At 43.3% G+C, this 19,533-nt stretch overlaps 1 protein-coding gene across 2 annotated transcripts in view; it reads left to right on the top strand.

Moving 5' to 3' along the window:
• MICU1 (mitochondrial calcium uptake 1) overlaps positions 1-19,533 on the top strand; it is a 117,864-nt gene that overhangs the window by 58,642 nt on the left and 39,689 nt on the right. For both annotated transcript variants that reach the window (XM_074155243.1, XM_074155242.1), the window contains 3 exons: positions 526-640; positions 12,807-12,889; positions 19,210-19,407. In XM_074155243.1, the coding sequence (XP_074011344.1) occupies positions 526-640; positions 12,807-12,889; positions 19,210-19,407 (396 nt within the window). The remainder of the gene's footprint in view (positions 1-525; positions 641-12,806; positions 12,890-19,209; positions 19,408-19,533) is intronic.

The raw sequence follows: 19,533 nt of genomic DNA, 5'->3' as shown, positions 1-19,533 counted from the left end.
GAGCTTGCTAAACACACTCCAGAATCCTATGCTTCTAATAACTACACATTTTTGTTAACTTTGAGGATACTTTATATTCATGTGAAATAATTCTTTCTTGGCTACTGCTACAACAGAGTATAACTAAAACACTATTGGTGAAATATAATATTTTCCCTTTTGAATCCTATATTTTTTTTAAAAAAAATCTGATTTTCGTAATGCTCATCTCTCAGATTCAGACAATTTTAAGCAAAATGGACATAATTTTATTGATCTGTATTTCAGCTAGGCTAAACCAACTCATTAATACTGTGCAAATCCTTATCCCTCATTTGAGACAGGGGAGCACTGATCTTTGCAGAGCATTTCTGACGGATTTGAAGGCTGGAAAAGGTCCACTGAATATGAATAGAGATAGTAGGGGTGTGTATACATGGAATGGCTTGTTGGTGATAAGGATACAAATAAATTTCCTTTCCTCTTCCGTATTTAATCGATTGCTTTATTTTCTCTTTTTGGGGTGTGGGTCGTATGAATAAATAGAAATTATCCCAGGAGCGGGAGAAGTTTGCCGATGAAGACAGCATATTTTATGCCCTTGGAGAATGTGGACTCATTTCTTTTTCCGACTACATCTTCCTCACAACGGTCCTTTCCAGTAAGTACAGTGTTTGGTTGTTTTTTTTTTCTCTGCAATTACCGCTTTTTTAAATTCTGAAAGTTTACAAGCAGTGTGTTTGCTATTGTTGCCTACATAGATTTCCCTACAAGGAATTCTTGGTGGCTTGAAACTCAGGCTGAGTGAATAATGGCTGTTGCTTCGTCCGGGTTAGACTTGGCTTCGAGTGGTTTAGAAAGATAAGCAGATTGATGACTTCTGAATATTTATTTCTCATTTTAAAATGTGAAACTTTTTTTTTTTTTTGAGTCATTTGACCTGCTGTTCAAAACTGTAGATAGAGGTGTGTTGGTGAGTTGTGTTCATATGATATTCTTGTGCTTGGATGAATTCTGCTTTCCAGCTCTTTACTGGTTACAAGGCTGTTCAAACGTGCTTTTTGCCAGCTGTATTTTCACTGGGGTAAGCTCAGGCCTCTGTGTGATGTAATCCAATGAGGAGAGAAGTTAAGCCATTTACATTTCAACAAGTATCATTAGATACCTTCTGTCTTTTCACCCTGCTGCGCTTGACTTGCATTTGTGATATTTCTGTGATCTGCTAATCTCTTCCAGCAAAGTCTTCTGCACTTGAAGTGCTGGCACTTAAGAGTTTGCTTTGTTGGCAAGAAACAGTGAAATTGAAGCCTTTGGTAATGTCAAACAGCATTTCTAGACTTTCTTCATGGAGAAAGCAAGCTCAAAAACCGTCATTTCCAGAGCTTCTGTAGCTGCTTGGAAGGTGCTGCATCGCAAACAGAAAAGTCAACAGAAATTCCAGATATTTTTTCAGCCCCATTAGAAAATATGGGGTCATCAGTAATATGTTACTGTCCAAATGAACTTGAGACGTTTTCTTTTCAGACTTTAAAAAAAAAAAAAAAAAAAAAGAGAGAAAACTTGGCCATCTGCTCTTTTAAATATCTGTTTCAGGATGATGTGATTACAGGACGCTTCCCAGTTTACTGTAGACCCCCATTGCTACCTGCTCTGTGCTGGCCAGGTAGTTGGCTGGGTAATAATACACTGATGTTTTATAAAAGCAACACGTGCTTTATTTTCCCCCCCCCGTTCTTGCATGCTGTAACATGGACAAATGAAAGAGGCAGCTCTTCGATCACTGAGCCACGGCATTTCGGAGGATCTATTACAGGGGAGAAGCAATGCTCAAGGTCTTGTTGGTTGTCAAATGGATGCGGTGGGGGAAGACGTGTATGTGACCTTCAGGTTGTGAAAACAAACACTGAGAGATAAAGATACATCAATCCAGGGAATTTGTTTTTATTATTTTAGCCTGCTTTTTTGTTTGACTGAATCTCAGAACTAACTCTTTAGACTTTTGCCATTCCTTTCTTACATTAGTCTAGCCTGTGCCTAAATTATCTAAGTTATTTTCACTTGTGTAGCAAGGGCTTTTAATCCGAGTCTCCGCAGATGAGGACAAACTCGCAAACCTATAGTATCGCATTACTGAATGTGGCTTCGAAAACACTCCTGCCCTTGGCTTTATGGCTGTGCCAGTGATGAACCTAATCAGGTATGCAGGGCGCAGAATTAATTTCATGTGCTTCAACATTCAGCAGTAATAAAATTTTTTTCTTGCTCTGGTTTAATTTCTTTGTTGTGAGGATAAAAGATAAGGGACCACCTTGTGTTAGAGGAGCAGAAAGCCTTATTTTGGAGGGCTGTGCAAGAGGGACAGGTTTTTTTCCCCTCTTGTTCTTGGGCTTCTGAAAGTGTTTGCAGTTACTGGGGAATCAGGTTAACAAGAGGGGAGAAAATTGGGCGGTTTGTGCATTGAGGAATGATGTGAGGGGTGGGCAAGGCAGGAGCCTTCCAAAAAGGAGGGAAGGGGGAAAAAAAAGAGGGGTGGGGAAGTGTTCTGGTTTTTTTAGGTATTTTGGGAGTTTGCTAAATGGACATTGAAGATGGAGGGCTGTCTCTGGAGGTACTGTGAAGCAGTGATTCCCCACAGGAAGAGTTTCGGTTTCATTTATAAAGCATTTGTTTTTATAAAAATAAAACTCCCAAACAAACCTTGCCCTGTGGCTAGATAGAAAATTGACTTCTGCCGTACTGGTTTACTCTCCTACTAGTGAACGTTACCTTGCCAGGAATCTAGTAGTTCCCGATTATATTTTTTCCCTTGGAAATAAATAAATTAGGGTGAAGAAAGTACTTAAAATTGACAGCTCAATATTGTTTTTCTCACCGTGTCGTTTAAATAACCCGACCATTAAGCATGTACCTGGACAAGAGAGCTGTGGATTACATCAAATAGCTAAAAGCCACTAATTATTGAGAAAGTTGGTGTTATTGAGCACTAAAGTAGGATAATCCCAAGGGGATTGTGAGATTGATTCTGAGGGTGGGAGGCAGGAGGAAGAGGCATTCCTTGGCGGTGCTCAGAAGTGATGAGAAGAGATCAATCATAGTCTACTTTGGCTTATTGAACTCAAACCTGATCAATGATAGCCTCTGAAAAGAAGAAACCCAGTGGGCTTTCGTGCTGCTCAGCTCCCCAGGAGGGTCATGCCCAGTAAGTCTACTGAGATGGCTCCTGCCCACCTCCCTGGCTCTACCCAAAGCACCAGAAGGCTTTGGGAGGGCTTTCCCAAAGCATTTAATTTAATTTAAACTGCAGTTGAAGCTGCAAAGATATTTCAGTTGTATTCTCGAAACACCAACCGTGTGGCAGCTGCTGGGCAGGGAGAGGGGGAGAGAGGGCTGGAGGCTTCATCTCTGTGTTGCTTGCAGAGAGCTATGTGCATATTGCACAGAAAACGAAGTCTGTCGCTATATTTTATTTACAAGCAATTTCTCGGCTCTAGCACTATCTGTTCTCATCAGTTGCTGTGTTTCTGTGAAAATGTATTTTTAAAACAGCTAATAAAATAGCATTTAACTGCTTCAGAAAGTCAGCCTTCTATTAAAGGCAAGGAGAGCCCAGCGGCCTTGAGGATACCCGACAGTTTTAGCTGCTTCATCCTCTCCCTGTGTTTTGGGGCAGAAGTAGAAAGATGAGCAAAATATGGGATAAGCAAAATGCCAATGGGATTTCCCCCGAGTCCTTCAAATGTCATAGGAAAGCAAAGACATCTCTTTCCTAACCAAAGAGGATTTTGCTGTTGGACTTGCAGAGCAGGCGAAGGAAGGGGAGAAAGAGCTTTTCCATCATCAGCGACTGCAGTTTCAGAGCAAATGTGGTCCGTCATCCAGACGCGCTAATGCCTGCTTGATTAACAGGTACTGAAGGGACCTGGGCATTAAAAGAATACGTTGATGTTGTTTCTGTAATTGGACTGTCGCTGTGTCTGGATTTACTTCTGGATGGAGGGTTAAATTACTTTGGCTCAAGCCAAAGTAATTACTCTCTTGCCAGGGCTCTCGTAGCAGACTTGCAGCTCCTTCTCCCATCTTCTGTGGGTTCTTCCTAGAGCTGCCAGCCTGTGGGTAGTGGCCCACAAGAGGCCTCTTGCCTAGGATAGATTCACCTTTTTACCTTTTTTTGTTTTTGTTTTTTTTTTTCCCCCCTGTGTAGGAAATAAATCCCAAACCATCTAACTCTGGAAATGATTTTCTGGCTGGCTATCGTTCCTGTGATGGAGGTGGCACGGTGTGTTCTCCCGCACTGCTGCACACAAGATGATGTGATCTCCAGGGCCTGTTTGCACTGTGGCTGTTTTAAATACATATTGCTGGCTGATGGAAATCTCTTCAGCCTCCTTCCCTGCCATGAGTGTGATCTGTTGTCTTACCAGTGGTGTTTTAATCCTGCAAAGCATCACTAAGTGCCACAGGGCTCATTTCTACAACAAAAGGAGATAGAAGGTTGCTTGGAAGCTTCAAAGCAACCTTCTATCTCCTTTTGTTATAGAAACGAGCCCTGTGGCACTTAGTTAATAGGAATATTTTTGTTTGTAGTCCTGTTTGCGTTAATTGTATCTTTAATCTAAGCTTTCAAGACCCTCTGTTTACCTATATGGGTCCATCTCATCCATGCTATATGGTGCAGGGATGCCTTCAGTACCTTTCTGCCAGCCCAGTCGCTGCTGTGTGGCATTTCCAAGGTGTATCTGAGCAGCACAGAGATCCTCTCTCAAGGGATGTCCCAACTTCTGAATGTAAGCCTGGTTGCTTTCATGTCAGACTCAGGGCTTTCTGGCCCAGCATCCCGCTTCTGTCGTTGGCTGGTAGTTGTGCCGAAGGACAAAAATGGGATGGATTTCTCGCAATTGGCAGTTTGGAATCTTCCCAAGCAGAGCTTGACCTGTCTGGTTTGAAAACTGAGATTAGGGCATGGGATGCTCTACCAGCCTCTCCACCTGCAGTCTTCGCTTGGTCTTTCTCTGTTCATCTGTCCATCCTTTGCATTTGCATGGTGTGATGGGCTGATGGATCTCCACCAACCTCCAGTATCACAGAGGACAGTAAATTTGCAGCAGGGAAGGACTACTGTGCGTGCAGCACTTGTTAGCCTGATTGAGAGGTTCCAGAAACTTACCCATTAGGAAATAAAATAATTTTGTGTCTCATAGCAATGTCCCAGAACCTGCAGATGTTTGTGGTGTTCTCTTTGTCCAGGGGTTCCCTGGAAAGCACAGCTTCTAATAGCTTTCATCTGGAGCTCCCATTTCCACAGTTTGTTTCCAGGTCCTTATTTTGGAGAGACATTTAAGAGGGAATCTTGATTTCCAGAAATGCTTTGTGAGTCATGTGGTAAAAGATGAGAAGCTGTTGAAAGGTAAGCCTTGTACTCCAGCTGAGGCGCTGTCACATTCTCTCAAGTCCCTGAAACTGAGGCCTACGTTTGTCATTGGCGTTAAAACCAAAATACGGAATGTGGTGTCAAAATGACACGGTCTCTTTGGTTCGCAGCAAAACAGAAGTGAAACAGCAATAACATTTTTTCTTTATTTTTTTTTCTTTTTAATTGATTAAATAGAAGAAAGATTAAAAATGGCATTATCTGGGACATTACTGCAAGGAAAAGCATACTGCGTGCTTGGCGTGAATTTCTGTATCTGGAGGTACCCACTGTCATGGCACAGCTTTCCAAAGGCTGGATCAGAGCATCTGTTCATGTGCCAGATCCTTTAGCTGTTCCTTATAGAATCGTAGAATGGTTAGACTTGGAAGGGACCTTAAAGATCATCAAGTTCCAACCCCCCTGCCCTGGGCAGGGGCACCTCCCACCAGAGCAGGTTGCTCAAAGCTCCATCCAGCCTGGCCTTGAACCCCTCCAGGGATGGGGCAGCCACAGCTTCTCTGGGCAACCTGGGCCAGGGTCTCACATAGTAAAGAATTTCTTTCTACTATCTAATTTAAATCTCCCCTCTTTCAGTTTGAAACCATTCCCCCTTGTCCTGTCGCTCCACTGCCCTGCTAAAGAGTCCCTCCCCATCTCTCTTGTAGCCCCTTTAGGTACTGGAAGGCTGTTATAAGGTCTCCCCAGAGCCTTCTCTTCTCCAGGCTGAACAATCCCAACTCTCTCAGCCTGTCTTCATAGCAGAGGTGCTCCAGCCCTTTGATCATTTTCGTGGCCCTCCACTGGAACCGTTCCAACAGGTCCATGTCTTTCCTGTGTTGAGGACTCCAGAGCTGGACACAGTACTCCAGGTGGGGTCTCACCAGAGCAGAGCAGAGGCAGCAACCTACTAGCCACGCTTCTTTTGATGCAGCCCACGATGTGGTTGGCTTTCTGGGCTGCCAGTGCACACTGCTGGCTCGTGTTGAGCTTCCTATCCATCAGCACTCCCAAGTCCTTCTCCTGAGGGCTGCTCTCCAGCTGTTCTCCACCCAACCTGTATTTGTGCCTGGGATTGCTACATCTCAGGTGCAGGACCCTGCACTTGGCTTGCTTGAACTTCATGAGGTTTGCACGGGCCCACCTCTCAAGCCTGTCCAGGTTCCTTATCTGTGTGTTTCTGTACAAGGAGATGGTTTATTTGGGATTTTACCTGTCAACTGTACTAGTTAACCCCTTCATTGCTGTCTGTTGGGCGTCTCTCACTGTCTCTGGTAGCAACGTGGGCATGTGCAGCTCAGCAGCCTTGGAGCAACTAGGGCTTGAATGCCTACTCCACACATGTGCCGGTAATAGAAATTGGGTGTAATTCTACCAGGTGTGAAACACCTGGTTTCCACTTGTGAAAGCGGTGCTATATTTTAGTTTTTAACTGGAATTTGAAAATCAAATGAAAACTTGATTTTCTGGCTGTTAGACTCAGTCTGTATTTTAGTGGGATTTGTGTACTTAGGTTTTAAAGTGATGTGTTTGTATTAATTCAGAGGTAATTCTGATTCTTCCTTGTTATAAGAAGTAACCCTTAGTTATTTAAAGAGATTTTACTGTTAGAACTGATGATATTGTAGCTCAGTCTCCACGCTGTGGGCTGGGTTATTTTAGCTGCCTGTTATTTACATGTCTGGGTTGATTAACATTAAAAAAAAAAAAAAAAGAGTTGGTGCATTTGGATTTGTTTTCTGAAATAGTTGAATAATTTGAAGGGAAAATATTTGCAACATTAGGACATGTTAATGTTTGGGTTTTGTTTCCCCATATTTATTGCAGCTGGGGCTCAGATACCTATATTCTATGAATAGTTGCTTCCCCATAAGGCTGTAACTCTATTCTCAAAAGAATACTACAGCATTTGGAGATGCGTTACGTGAAGGTGCATCATCTAACTCTTCCCTATTACTGCTGCAGTCACTGATAATGAACTAGGTACCAGTGCTGGGCTGCTGGCTGTGGTCTTGTAAAGGTGAGATCGTCTATGACCCTGATTCTTCCCTTCAGACAGAAACGTTCCAATTCAAACACATCCAGAAAAATTTCTCAGCTAAAATACTGCTCTGCGGAGTCAGATGGAATAATGACCGTGCTGATTCATGTAACTTAAAGGGGGTGGTGGTGGTGGTGAAAAAAGTCTTGATTAATCTTTGGCTGGAGGAATAAGGTAAGCTTTTTTTAATGTTGTGGCCTAAAAAAAAAGGAAAAGAAAAAATATTAAAGCTGCAAGGCTGGAAGAGCCATCTCTTTAGATGAAGATCTGTCTCTTCCTTAGGAGCACCATGTTAGTTTTGCATGGATTATAAAATGATATTTTTTTTTAGCTTCAGGGTACTATTGCCTTTGTGCATATATCTTTCTTAATTTTGGGATAGATGGGGAAGAAGCAATCATAGGATATTTAATTCTTAATGACTAATTTTTCTTAAGGTAACTCCCCAGCTGAATTCTTGATCTTTTGTGCCGCGCTGAAGTTACTTGGGGAATTCCTGGGCTTCGGGTGGATATTGAAGTCCTGAACTGCTTTGTGTTCAAATTCAGACGAAGAAATTTTCAACTACATCTGAGGAGAGCAATGCTTATTTTCCAAAAGTCTGTTCAAAATAGTTTCCCTGAAATGCGGTACTGCTGCTTGAGGTGGATGCTCTACAGACGCTTAATTTTTGTGGCTGCATGAGTTGCAACAGGAGTCGGAGGGGGAAGACTTGTTGAGAGGTGTCTCCAAGCGCGGAGCATTGAGCGTGGGGGAAAAGAGAAGATCAAATGAGTGCAAAAATGGTAAAGTGTGGCCTCTCTCATCAGTGAGCATTTATTGTCTTTCAGAATGCATTGCTTCTGGTGAGAGTAAATGGCAATAAAGAGCAATTGAGTGCAGCAAATTGGTCCATTGAATAATTCAAAATAGTTAAAAAATGCATAATTGGCTTAAAGATGCCTGCTCAACCCATCTAATGCCTCAGAGGTTCCCTGGGGCTTGATACTGATGGAGAGGGTGGGTTTTTCAGTGTGGTCAGTGCTGCTGCTTGTCATCTCTTCCTCTGGTGGAGGTTGCTCATCTTTGTGAGGCTACTGCCTATGGCTTTTGGTTTTCTTACTGCCTTTCTGTTCCCAAATACTTGATTTGAACAAACAAGTCAAGCTAAACGTTAATTGCCCTTTGCACAAACTCCCAGGTTAGTTGAAAAAGCAACTTGGTGTGTGGTGGAGCTGTGGATCTACAGAAAAATTTCAACCTGATCTTTCTAGATATATTTGCATATATCTCAAAGCAGGGAATAAGTTACTTATGAACCGGAATTGGTGTGGGCTCCAGTACAGTGTTTTCATTTGTGTTAATGATTTGGAGGAATCAATTAGGAAGCTGTTGTATCCCCCTGAACACCTAAAGACTAGAAATAAAGCTATAGAAAAGAAACTGCAGCTGCTCTCACCAGTTCCTGACTCATTGCCCAAGGGAAATTAGCTGCAATGAAAGAATCCTGATTCGGAATAAATGTCAGAAAGGATGGTGAGGAGATAGCTCGCAAAATCAGAGTGAGCTGGAAATGCAGCTCAGCACTTGGGGAAATCCAGAAGTGGTTTTCCCTTCTTTTTCCCTTCCCTGCCCCTAAAGGCAGGCATTGCGCCGTATGAAAAGCAAACCAGTCCTTTAAATGGTTTCGATAACCATTGCAGGAGGAATATTGTGTTCGTTTTGAGGCATCTTAATTAAGGAGGCAGGTGGGAAATTTAGAGAAGCTGCAGGTGAGAATGATAAAACTGGGGATCAGGATAAAAGAGGGGGGCAAAAAAGGGCTAAGTTTAGCTCGGCAAAGCAGTATGTGCTGCTTTTATGGTCTGCAAGTTTCTGCAAGATGTAAGTAGAAGAGGAAGAAGAGAAATGGAGGTTGTACAGGCTGATGTAACCATGAGTAATGGGGCAGGGTGGGCAAGGCAGGGGGGGGTTAGCTGCCATCGGAATGACACTTCCCCAATAAATCCTGGTCAGAAACATCATGCCCGAGAGGAGAGGCAGAAATCATCTCACTCGGGACCAATAAATTCAGGCTGCCAGAGATCAGAGACATACATCTTAATGAACATTTCTTCTTGAGCAGAAGCAGGATGAGCTAATTGTCTTTGCCCTCTGGTTTCCCTGGCTCCGTTTCACGTTTGTTGAATTTAAGTGCCGTTACAAGTAATTGGAGGTAGATATGCAGATCAGAGGAAGAATCGGGCTGCGTTGCGTATATTAGCTAAAGGAATGAAGTAATTAAATTTGCCAATTTAAAGCCACTTTCCTTCCCGGTCCTTAGAAAATACTGACCTGGCAGATTTTTGATGCTGAACTGTTCATTTTAGTTTTGCAAGTGGTGTTGTCCTCTGGGGCTTTGATGAGCTGCTCTTGAAAATATGTATTTAGAGAAGGGAAAGGAAGGAAACAGCCTTTGTGAGGGGCAAGTTAAATACCTCGCTTTCTCTGTTCACCCTTTGTCTGCAAAAATGGGACATGGTATTATATGTTTCCTTAAAGAGAAAGGGGGGTAGGGAGGGAGGGGAAGGCAATTTTTAACAAATTTTCCAATCTCCGAATATACATCGTTGTACCCTGGCAGGGAAGGAAGATGAGATGTGTAAATTGTTCTTTTTCTAGCATCTTGTAACTAGATTATAGTTCTGTGTATTCCTCCTTTTCCTCAAGAGGAAACAACTCTTCCCATGCAGTGCTAGATTTTTGGGCTAAGAAGAAGAAATTGTGTCCGGGCTTTCATGCAGTACTTGCAATTAAAGTGAATAAAATTGGATGTGTTATTTAAATATTAAGAGGGAAGTTGGAAGGTGTTTAATATTGTTACTGTCAAGGAAACGGGGAAGTAATAATTGGAAATTATGGATGGATACAAAGGAAGCTTTTTGTATAAGTCATAGAATCATAGAATTGTCTAGGTTGGAAGGGACCTTTCAGATCATCTAGTCCAACCATCAACCTAACTCTGATAAAAACCATCACTGAACCATGTCTCTAAGCACTAGGTCAACCCGGCTTTTAAATACCTCCAGGGATGGGGCCTCAACCCCTTCCCTGGGCAACCTGTTCCAATGATTAAGAACCCTTTCAGTGTCAACATTTTTCCTACTATCCAATCTGAACCTCCCATGGCACAACTTGAGGCCATTTCCTCTTGTCCCATCGCCTGTGACTTGGGAGCAGAGACCGACCCCCCCTGGCTACAGCCTCCTTTCAGGGAGTTGTAGAGAGTGAGAAGGTCTCCCCTCAACCTCCTTTTCTCCAGGCTGAACACCCCAGCTTCCTCAGCCTCTCCTCACAAGACTTGTTCTCCAGACCCCTCACCAGCTCCGTTGCCCTTCTCTGGACCCGCTCCACCCCTCAATGTCTTTTTTGTGGGAAGGGGCCCAAAACTGGACACAGCACTCGAGGTGGGGCCTCACCAGTGCCCAGTACAGGGGGACGATCACCTCCCAAGTCCTCTTCCCCACGCTGTTCCTGATACAGGCCAGGATGCTGTTGGCCTTCTTGGCCACCTGGGCACACTGCTGGCTCATGTTCAGCCCACAGTCCACCAACACCCCCAGGTCCTTTTCTGCCAGGCAGCTCCAGCCACTCTGCCTGGAGCGCTGCAGGGGGTTGGTGTGACCCAAGGGCAGGACCCCTTTAATTAGATTGCATCATTGAAGAGATCCTGAAGTTGGTGTTGGGGATGGCTGATCCACATGAGCACATCTCAGCTAAGGCTGGAATAACGAGGGATAGAGAGCAAAGCTCTCCCAATCCCAGCAGGCAGGGCAGAGAAGCCAGGTGGAGGCATGGCTTCTGCCGCAGGGCTGTGTATGAAATAACCCACCACGTGCTGTTATAGGAGATATCGCTTATGCACGTCGTGCTCGGAATTCAAAGCCTGAATAATTGGCACGAGGGAGTTGGGAATCCAGTGATGATAACGGCAGGACTGCGTGTGCTGTATATATCAGGCGGATAGTGACAGGCCGTTCCTGCCATCGAGCTTAATGTTGTTATACGTCTGTTTAAGGCACAAAGCGATTGGAAAAAGTGATCTCATTAACACATTTGCAGAATCTTTTAGTGATAAAGTGCTACAGTTTATTATAGCAAGGGGAAGACACAATGTAAAAGTCCCCTGGCCCTAAATTGAAGCTCTGACTAATGTACATAATCCAGTTCAGTTAATTCCGTATTAATTTCCTTCTGTTTGAGTGATTTCTCTTTGCGCTCCCCCTCCCACCCCCATCCGGGATATGCCTTCACGGAGAACACGGGTTGGAGAAACCCATTACTTTTTGAGCATCTGCAAGAAATATTAGAAGTTGATTGCAGCAGATGAGATTAAAGAAGGGTGAGCCTCACCAGTGATCTACAGCCTCCTGCCAGATTTGGGTGGGGAAGAGCCATCTTCAGAACAAAACAAAAAAGGGGCTGAGTTTTAATTGAACATTTTAATTGATCACACCCTAAGCACTAGTTATAGCCTAGAGGATTCCCTAGAAATCCCAGCAAACACCAAAATTCCTGTAGGTGGTATGTATTTGAAAGTAGCAGAGCAAGATAAATTCTCATATATTAGCTTAATTTGGAAAAAAAAAAATTATGGCACTATGTTGTAGCTTTAAATGGTGATGGGTTAGAGCGCCCAAAATGGAAATGTACTGAAATTGTTTGGTGGGATGCAGGGGAAAGAGGGTACTTTTGCTGTGATGGGTGGCTGTGAAGTGATGCTTTTGCAGAGTTCTGGCTAAATAAACCGTGACTACGTAGACTAAATGCAATGAAATATAAGGTACCGGGCTGTCTCAGGTGCATCTCAGCTGGTGAGCTCCAGCTCGTGAGTTATCTCAGTGTCATAACTGGACTGAGACAGAGTTGGTAATGATTTGCTTAAATTTGCACAGTGAGACGAGCTGAGTCTGGAAGAGAATTACCCGAAGTCCGTATCTGTTTCTCACCTCTCCAAGCTCCTTCCCAAGCACAGAGAGTGCTTGGCAGCCCCGGAGGAATGTCCTCTGGCCAAACTGGTGTTAAACTGCGTGGAGCAGGCTGAAGATCTTGCTGCAGCATTGTTTTTTCTTGATTGTCATTAGAAATACCAGCTGGTGTCTTGCTTTTGTGCTGTAAATGGAATCAACTTTGTTCAAGAAACATCTTCTCCTCCCAACGTCCTTGCCTAGACCTTTGGTAAAAGGAGCACCGTGAAGCTCATAGCTAGAGGTTCCCAAGAGTTGCATTTTGTTCTTAAAATTGCAAGAATTATGGAAAATTGCTTTTGGATAAAGTAATTCTGAACTTGTGTCTTTTTTATTGAGCTTTTGTATCTTTGTTAACCAGTCTTTGTTTTTTATTGTGATTTTTTTTACGTAGCTCCCCAGAGGAATTTTGAAATCGCCTTTAAGATGTTTGACCTGAATGGTGACGGTGAGGTGGACATGGAAGAGTTTGAGCAGGCAAGTTGAATAACAGGTTGACTTCTTTAATGCTGTGGGATTTAGTCATTAGTGCAGTGTTCCTCTACGATGTTAATTGTAATTTCTATTTGTGTTGCATATTTTCCTTCTATGCTCTGCTTCCTTTTTTTCTTTTTAAACTGGGTATTTCAAGACAAAATCTTTCATTCAACCAGGCCGCTGTAAGTATAAACTCCAATTTTCTGTGACTTTGTCACCAAGGTATCTTTACAAGTTGTCACCTCCACAGCAGATAAAGAATTGTCTGATGTCATCGAATTTTGATCCTACTTTCTTCCACACCTTTTACTGCATTCCTTAATTTTGTTTGTCTTCAGAGAATAACCAGGGCAAGTCCGCTTCAAAGAAGAGCGTAGCCACTTATTTCAATGTAATCTAAAAATGTGTTTCTTGAGGGTGTATTTTCATTAGTTTCTTTCCCCTATCCCTTTCAAGGTTTTATCAACGGGGAGTTTGATGCAGGCTTTTTAATGAGCTTAGCCCGCATAGCTGAGACTGGTGAGGTCCTCCTTTAAGCTATGGTCTGGGATTGTGTTAGAGTGAGAATAGATTGAAGACTCGAGCTGTCAGGGAAAAAAGATCTGACTTCCCCAGGCAGAAGTGTGTGGAAATCTTCCCTACGTAGAAAACACCCTTAAGGCTTTGGAAACTCAAACGTGCTGCAGTTGCTGTATATTAGCAAAGCTCCACGTGTGGGCTATTCGTGAAAGTAAATGTGTTTGCAAAGAAGGGAACTGGTGGCTGGGTGGGGACTCGCCACCTCTGTTATCAAAGAGGAAGGAAGAGGAGATACGCACCTAGTATTCATGTGGCCCCTGGCACTTTTGTTGTGACCCCGTGTCCCTCAGGGCTGTGCATTTAACAGGCAAGTGGAAGCTGCTACTTCTGGGCAAAGGAAGCGAGTCTCTCTGGTTAAAAAAAAATAACCTGCCCTTGCAGGTTTTTTTTTTTATGCTGGAGGACATCCGTATTTGGAGAAGGTGAAAAGCTGGGTACTGATACATGAGAACAAAGCAGCCCTGAATAATCTAGTTAAAAATTCTTATTCATTGGTTGATTGAATGACTAGTTAACTTCAGAAGAGTCTGTAAGAGGGCATGCTTGGGGCACTGCTATAATTGGGAAGAACTAGTGGCAAAGCAGCTCTGTTAAATTTATCCTCCCCTTTCTAATCTTTTGCTGTCATCCTCCTTAAATTATTACCTGTGTCTATGATGTCATTAGTATGAGTTTGCTGCAGAGGTGTGTAATATATATGGTTAACGGTACGTTTTTAGCTGCAAACTTTGGACTATGAGGAGAATGGGAATATGTTTATCTGCAGAATGATATCTCTTCACATGATAGCTCGTAATGTAAAGCTTTTTAATTTTCCTTCAAGTGCAAATCTGAATGTGCAGCTGTGTCCAGGTTATTGTGCTGTTTGGCACTGCCTCTTTGCAAACTACTGATTTAGCTATGAAAAATGCCAAGTTTCCTAGTTTTGCAAGTAAAAAATACCGTTTTTCCTTCTGTTCGCATAGTGCCTGAATATAGCTCTCTCCACTGCAGCTATCGGATAATATTTAACAATTCAAAAGGTGTTTTACAGTAGTTACTGATGTTCTAAAGTGAAATCAATTATGGTGATAAATAAATTTAAGACAAGTGGAGAACAGTTAACTGCCTACTAAAAATGCAGTGATGCCAAGGTGTTACCTGAAACAAAAGCTCTCGAAACCAAAAGTAGTTTAGAGAGGAGATGTTGCTTTATTGGACGTGGAGTGCTAGGTGGAAATCCACTAATGTAGCACAGTTTACTGGGGATATTCACCCATTATTTGTACACAAGAGATTATTATCATTCCACCTGCCTAGTCCATAACTCTGCCTGGGCTGACATATTCCCAGGATGACCCAATAGCCCTTTTGCACATGTACATTAAATTTTGCAGCATCGACAAAACATTCTGCACAGACGTGAGCTCCTTCGTGTTCGTTTGGGTAGGGATACCCTTCCTCATATTATCCTTTTAAGGTATTGAATCATCTCAGGACAGTAAAAGTTTATTGTAAGTTTGCCAGCTCCTTGAGGATGATAAGGATGCTCCTTCAAGTAGCCACAGCTCTGTCCTAACTGATAGAGTACTGTGTCCAGCTTTGGAGTCCTCAACACAGGAAGGACATGGACCTGTTGGAATGGGTTCAGAGGAGGCCATGAAGATGATCAGAGGGCTGGAGCACTTCTCCTATGAGGACAGGCTGAGAGAGTTGGGATTGTTCAGCCTGGAGAAGAGAAGGTTCCGGGGAGACCTTATAGCCCCTTCCAGTACCTGAAGGGTACAGGAGAGATGGGGAGGGACTCTTGATCAGGGAGTGGAGCGAAAGGACGAGGGGTAATGGTTTTAAACTGAAAGAGGGGAGATTTAGATGAAATATCAGGAAGAAATTCTTTGCTGTGAGGGTGGTGAGACACTGGAACAGGTTGCCCAGAGAAGCTGTGGCTGCCCCATCCCTGGAGGGGTTCAAGGCCAGGCTGGATGGGGCTTTGAGCAACCTGGTCTGGTGGGAGGTGTCCCTGCCCATGGCAGGGGGGTTGGAACTCGATGATCTTTAAGGTCCCTTCCAACTCTAACCATTCTGTGATTCTATATAGGAGTACATTCTTTGACATATGAGAGAACCTGGAAGTGATTAACTACTTGTTATCCCATCCTTATCACTATCAGCTCAGTGACCAACTACTTTCTCACACAGTAAGAAGCTCAGTAATTAACTATTTTCTCACCCAGTAAGAAGGTTAGTAGGAAGCAAACAACACTTTTCTGTTTTGGTTTTGGTGTTTGGTGTTGGGGTTTTTTTGGGGGTTTGGGTTTTTTTGGGGTGTGTGGGTTTTTTTTTTTTTTTTTTTTGTTGGTTGGACTTGATGATCTCAAAGGTCCCTTCCAACCAAGAAGATTCTGTGATTTCAGTGAGCATATGGTTATGAACAAAGCAGAGGCCTGTCTTTGGTAGCAAAGGTACTAATGCAGGTGTCGTGTTTGGCTTTCTTATTAGACATAGAAAGAAAGAAAGAAAGAATGTTTCTTGAGGATGGATCTTTCAGAAGCGCTGTGAAGATGAAAGTACAAAATTGAATTAAATGATTTCAAATCATCTGGTAGGCAAAGGGAAGTTATATGTGCATTAAGTCATATAAAAATCCTTAGGAAGAGGCACATTTTTTTTGTTAAGCTTGTTACATGCGTCACTGCCTTTATATAAAGGAATAAAATTCCTGGTTAGCATCAGAGTGTTTTGGTGAAGGCTGATCTTCCAGAGCTTTGGAGACAGAGGAGCTGTTTTGGAAAGTGAGAAGAAGCTGACAGTATCTTTGCAGATACCACTATTAACTGATTTGCTGCACTTTGCAAACAGAATTAAAGCAAAGGTGTAGCTTCAGCGGGAGGCACATATATAACATCATACACATACATAATGTAACACACACCATAATTTATAGGATAAATACTGTTTTTCACTCGTTATGGAAATGCCTTAGTAAGAGCATGAATGATGGTAGGGTTGGCAGATCTGTCCCAAAAACATCATCTCTGTCAGGGGCAGCTGGAACTGACCCTTCCAGGGGAATGTGTTACTAGAGGAGGCATCAGCTTAAAAGAGCAACAGTGTTTTGGGGAGAACGGGAAGAATAAAAGAAGGGAAAGAAGAGTCATCACAGAAGCTGTGAGTCCCCGCTGGCTGTGAGCATGTGGGAATGAATTTCTTACTCCTTTTTCACATGTCATCTTTAGAGACAACCAGCAGCAGTTTTCACGTTAATGTCTGGCAAACCTTAAGAATATTCATGAAGGAGGAAAATGATTTGTGGTAATTTAGCTAATATGTGAGTAAGTTGGAGGCTTTAACTACCCAATAAGAAAATATTGAATTTCTTCAGGCCTCACTGAAGAGCCTCAGACTTTTTTTTTTCCAGTTGATGCATATGATTAGTGCACAGCACTAAATAGTTTGGTGCCTGCATCAGTATCATCTTCAGCTTTTCATCCTTCAGCATGTAAATCGTTAGTTACTCTTCTATTTTTAATTAAAAAGTCAGATGAAAAGTAGTAAACTCTCAAGCAGTGTTACTCATGATTTCTGTTCAAACCATTAACTATTTTCATTGATTTTTTTCTTTTTTTTTTTTTTTTCCCCCTCTTGTCTGGTGCAAAACATGAAACGGATCACAAAGACTTAGGCTGAAATACATACAAAAGACAGGGAAGCGTCTCTCTGCTTCACATCCTTGTACCATCAATGAGCCGTGGGGGACAACAGCACTGGTTGGACTGGAGGACAAGTTCTTGCAGTGGTTTTGTCTGCCTTTCTGGATAATAGAAGGATTACCCAAACATAGGGACCAGATGAATAATTTTGGCTCCAGTGCCTACAGATGGATTTTCAAACTGTCTGATACTTGTTATAGATGAGGAGAGAAGAGGGATGTAGGATGCCTTATAAATAACACCCGGGAGAAGATGCTGTATCGAACAGCCTGCAGTGTGATAAACACTTGCTTCTGCAAAAACAGGGGCAGTTTTCCAAGCTGGTCATAAACTGCATTGCTTCAGACAGTTTATAAATATTTGTCTCCAAAATGTGCATGCAGAGCTTGCAGTTGAAGTGGAGCACAAAGCAAAATAAGGAGTTGCTATTTACAGTGCAAAAATCCTTCCTCGCATCGCAGTGCATAATTTCAAAGAAAAAAAAAAAACCCAAAACCTTTTTTTTTTTCTTTCTTTTTTTGACCTGGTTTTCTTTGTAGTGGAAGAATAGCCAGTAGTCTGTGGTTCTGAGGCAGCGTTTCAAGGGACATGAGCCTGGCCAGCGATAGGCAGCGTTCTCCTCCGGAGCATCCCCTTTGGGGTTGTTCCAGCGCTCGCTCTCTTGTTAGGAAAAAGTTGAACACGCCGTATACCATGATAATGAGGTTCTGGCGTCCTTTTGACAGCTGGAGCTCTTGCCAGCTGTTTTTCTTCCTCCCTTTCCAACTTTTTTTTTTTGTTGGGAGGAAGAGGCTGAAGGCAGAGCAGCGGTGTTTGCTGGAGCTTCAGGAAGCCTGTGCCGTCAAGGTTGAGGGCTGGGCAGCATGTTGGGTGGCTTTTTTTCCCCTCATTTCTCCCACTCGTCCTTAATGTGAATCCCTCTGCTGCCTTGTTGGAAGAGGTCAGTTAGACAGAGAATAAGCTTGGCTTCTCATATCCCAGCAACAATCATTCAGATGAGCGGGTGCTGGGAAGGGGTAATGGGATACTTGGGGATGGAGAGAGGAGACAAATGTGCATTTGGTTTGGCTGCTCCCTTAAATTAGCACAGGACCCTTGAAATAACAAACTGTTGGATTTTTCAGGCTGTCTCATCCTTCAAGTTTGACCATTTGCCATATTGTAGAGGGTAGGGAGGTTGTCCTGCACATCCTGTCTCATAGCACCCACTCAAGTTGAGCGGTGCCTTCGAGAAAGTACGGGGCACTACTGAGAGCTCAGGGGAGGAGGAGGAGGCGGCATCGGCTGTGTGGTTTGTTAAAAACGTCGATAAACATTGAAAGCACTGCTATAATGTGTGCTTTCACACTTGGCTGTCTTCACGCAAATATCTCGGTCTGCTGGTGACGTGGATTCTTCTGCATTACTTGTTGTTCTGCTGGAGATGCTGCTGGGGTGGTGTTTGGGCTGATGCAGCCTGCGGGACTTAGGGAGAGAGCCCTTTGCTCTGGGTGGATCAGCCTCTGCCTGCAGCTCAGCTTGCCCCACAGCCCCAGGGACGGAGGAGCAGAAAGCAGCGGGCAGCAAGGAGGAGGGGTGTATTTGGGTAGAAACCCCCCGGTTTTGTGCACGAGGGGAAAGGAAAAGCAATGTGAGCTAACCGGGGTTGGTGTGATATGCGGTAAAGCGGGAGTGGAAGCTCCAAAACATGTGTTGGCTTTTTTTTCTTCCCCGCCGTTGTCTCTGCTTTTTCTCCTCCTGCATCTTTGCTGAGAACAAGCTGCTCTCTGCTGACCAGGCATAGGATCGGCGCTAAAATGCTCATCTGCAAACTGGGCGAACTGTGTCTTAAAACTCATTTTAAGCATTTTATACTTTTCTGTCTTTAAAGAGGACTGGAAAAAAAAGCCAAAAGCCTAAGTTCAGCCAAATTTTTGAATTGTCATGTCTTTTAGAATTACTTAAGGCAAATAGAGAATGACTCACCTGAGCCTGGAGTACTTTGTACTGATACTTGACTAGTGTAAGTTCGAGTGGTGTTTTTGATGCTAACATCTTCCCTCTTATTTTTAGGTCCAGAGCATCATTCGCTCCCAAACCAGCATGGGCATGCGCCACAGAGACCGCTCTACAACAGGGAACACCCTGAAAACTGGCTTCAACTCCGCGCTGACAACATACTTCTTTGGGGCAGATCTGAAGGGAAAGCTGACCATCTCCCACTTCCTCGACTTCCAGCGCAAACTGCAGCACGATATTCTGAAGCTTGAGGTTTGGGTTATTTTCACACATGGAGGGGAGGGCAGCGCAGCACAGGTCGTGCTGCATGATGTGGTTTCTGTAAGGAAGAGTATGGGAAGGGTTCAGAGGGGATTACTACAGCTGTGGCTCATAATT

This window comes from Numenius arquata, chromosome 10 (genome assembly GCF_964106895.1).
Source record: "Numenius arquata chromosome 10, bNumArq3.hap1.1, whole genome shotgun sequence".
Taxonomy (NCBI): domain Eukaryota; kingdom Metazoa; phylum Chordata; class Aves; order Charadriiformes; family Scolopacidae; genus Numenius; species Numenius arquata.
Note: the sequence above shows the minus strand (reverse complement) of the source record. Positions and strands in the feature narration are given on the sequence as shown.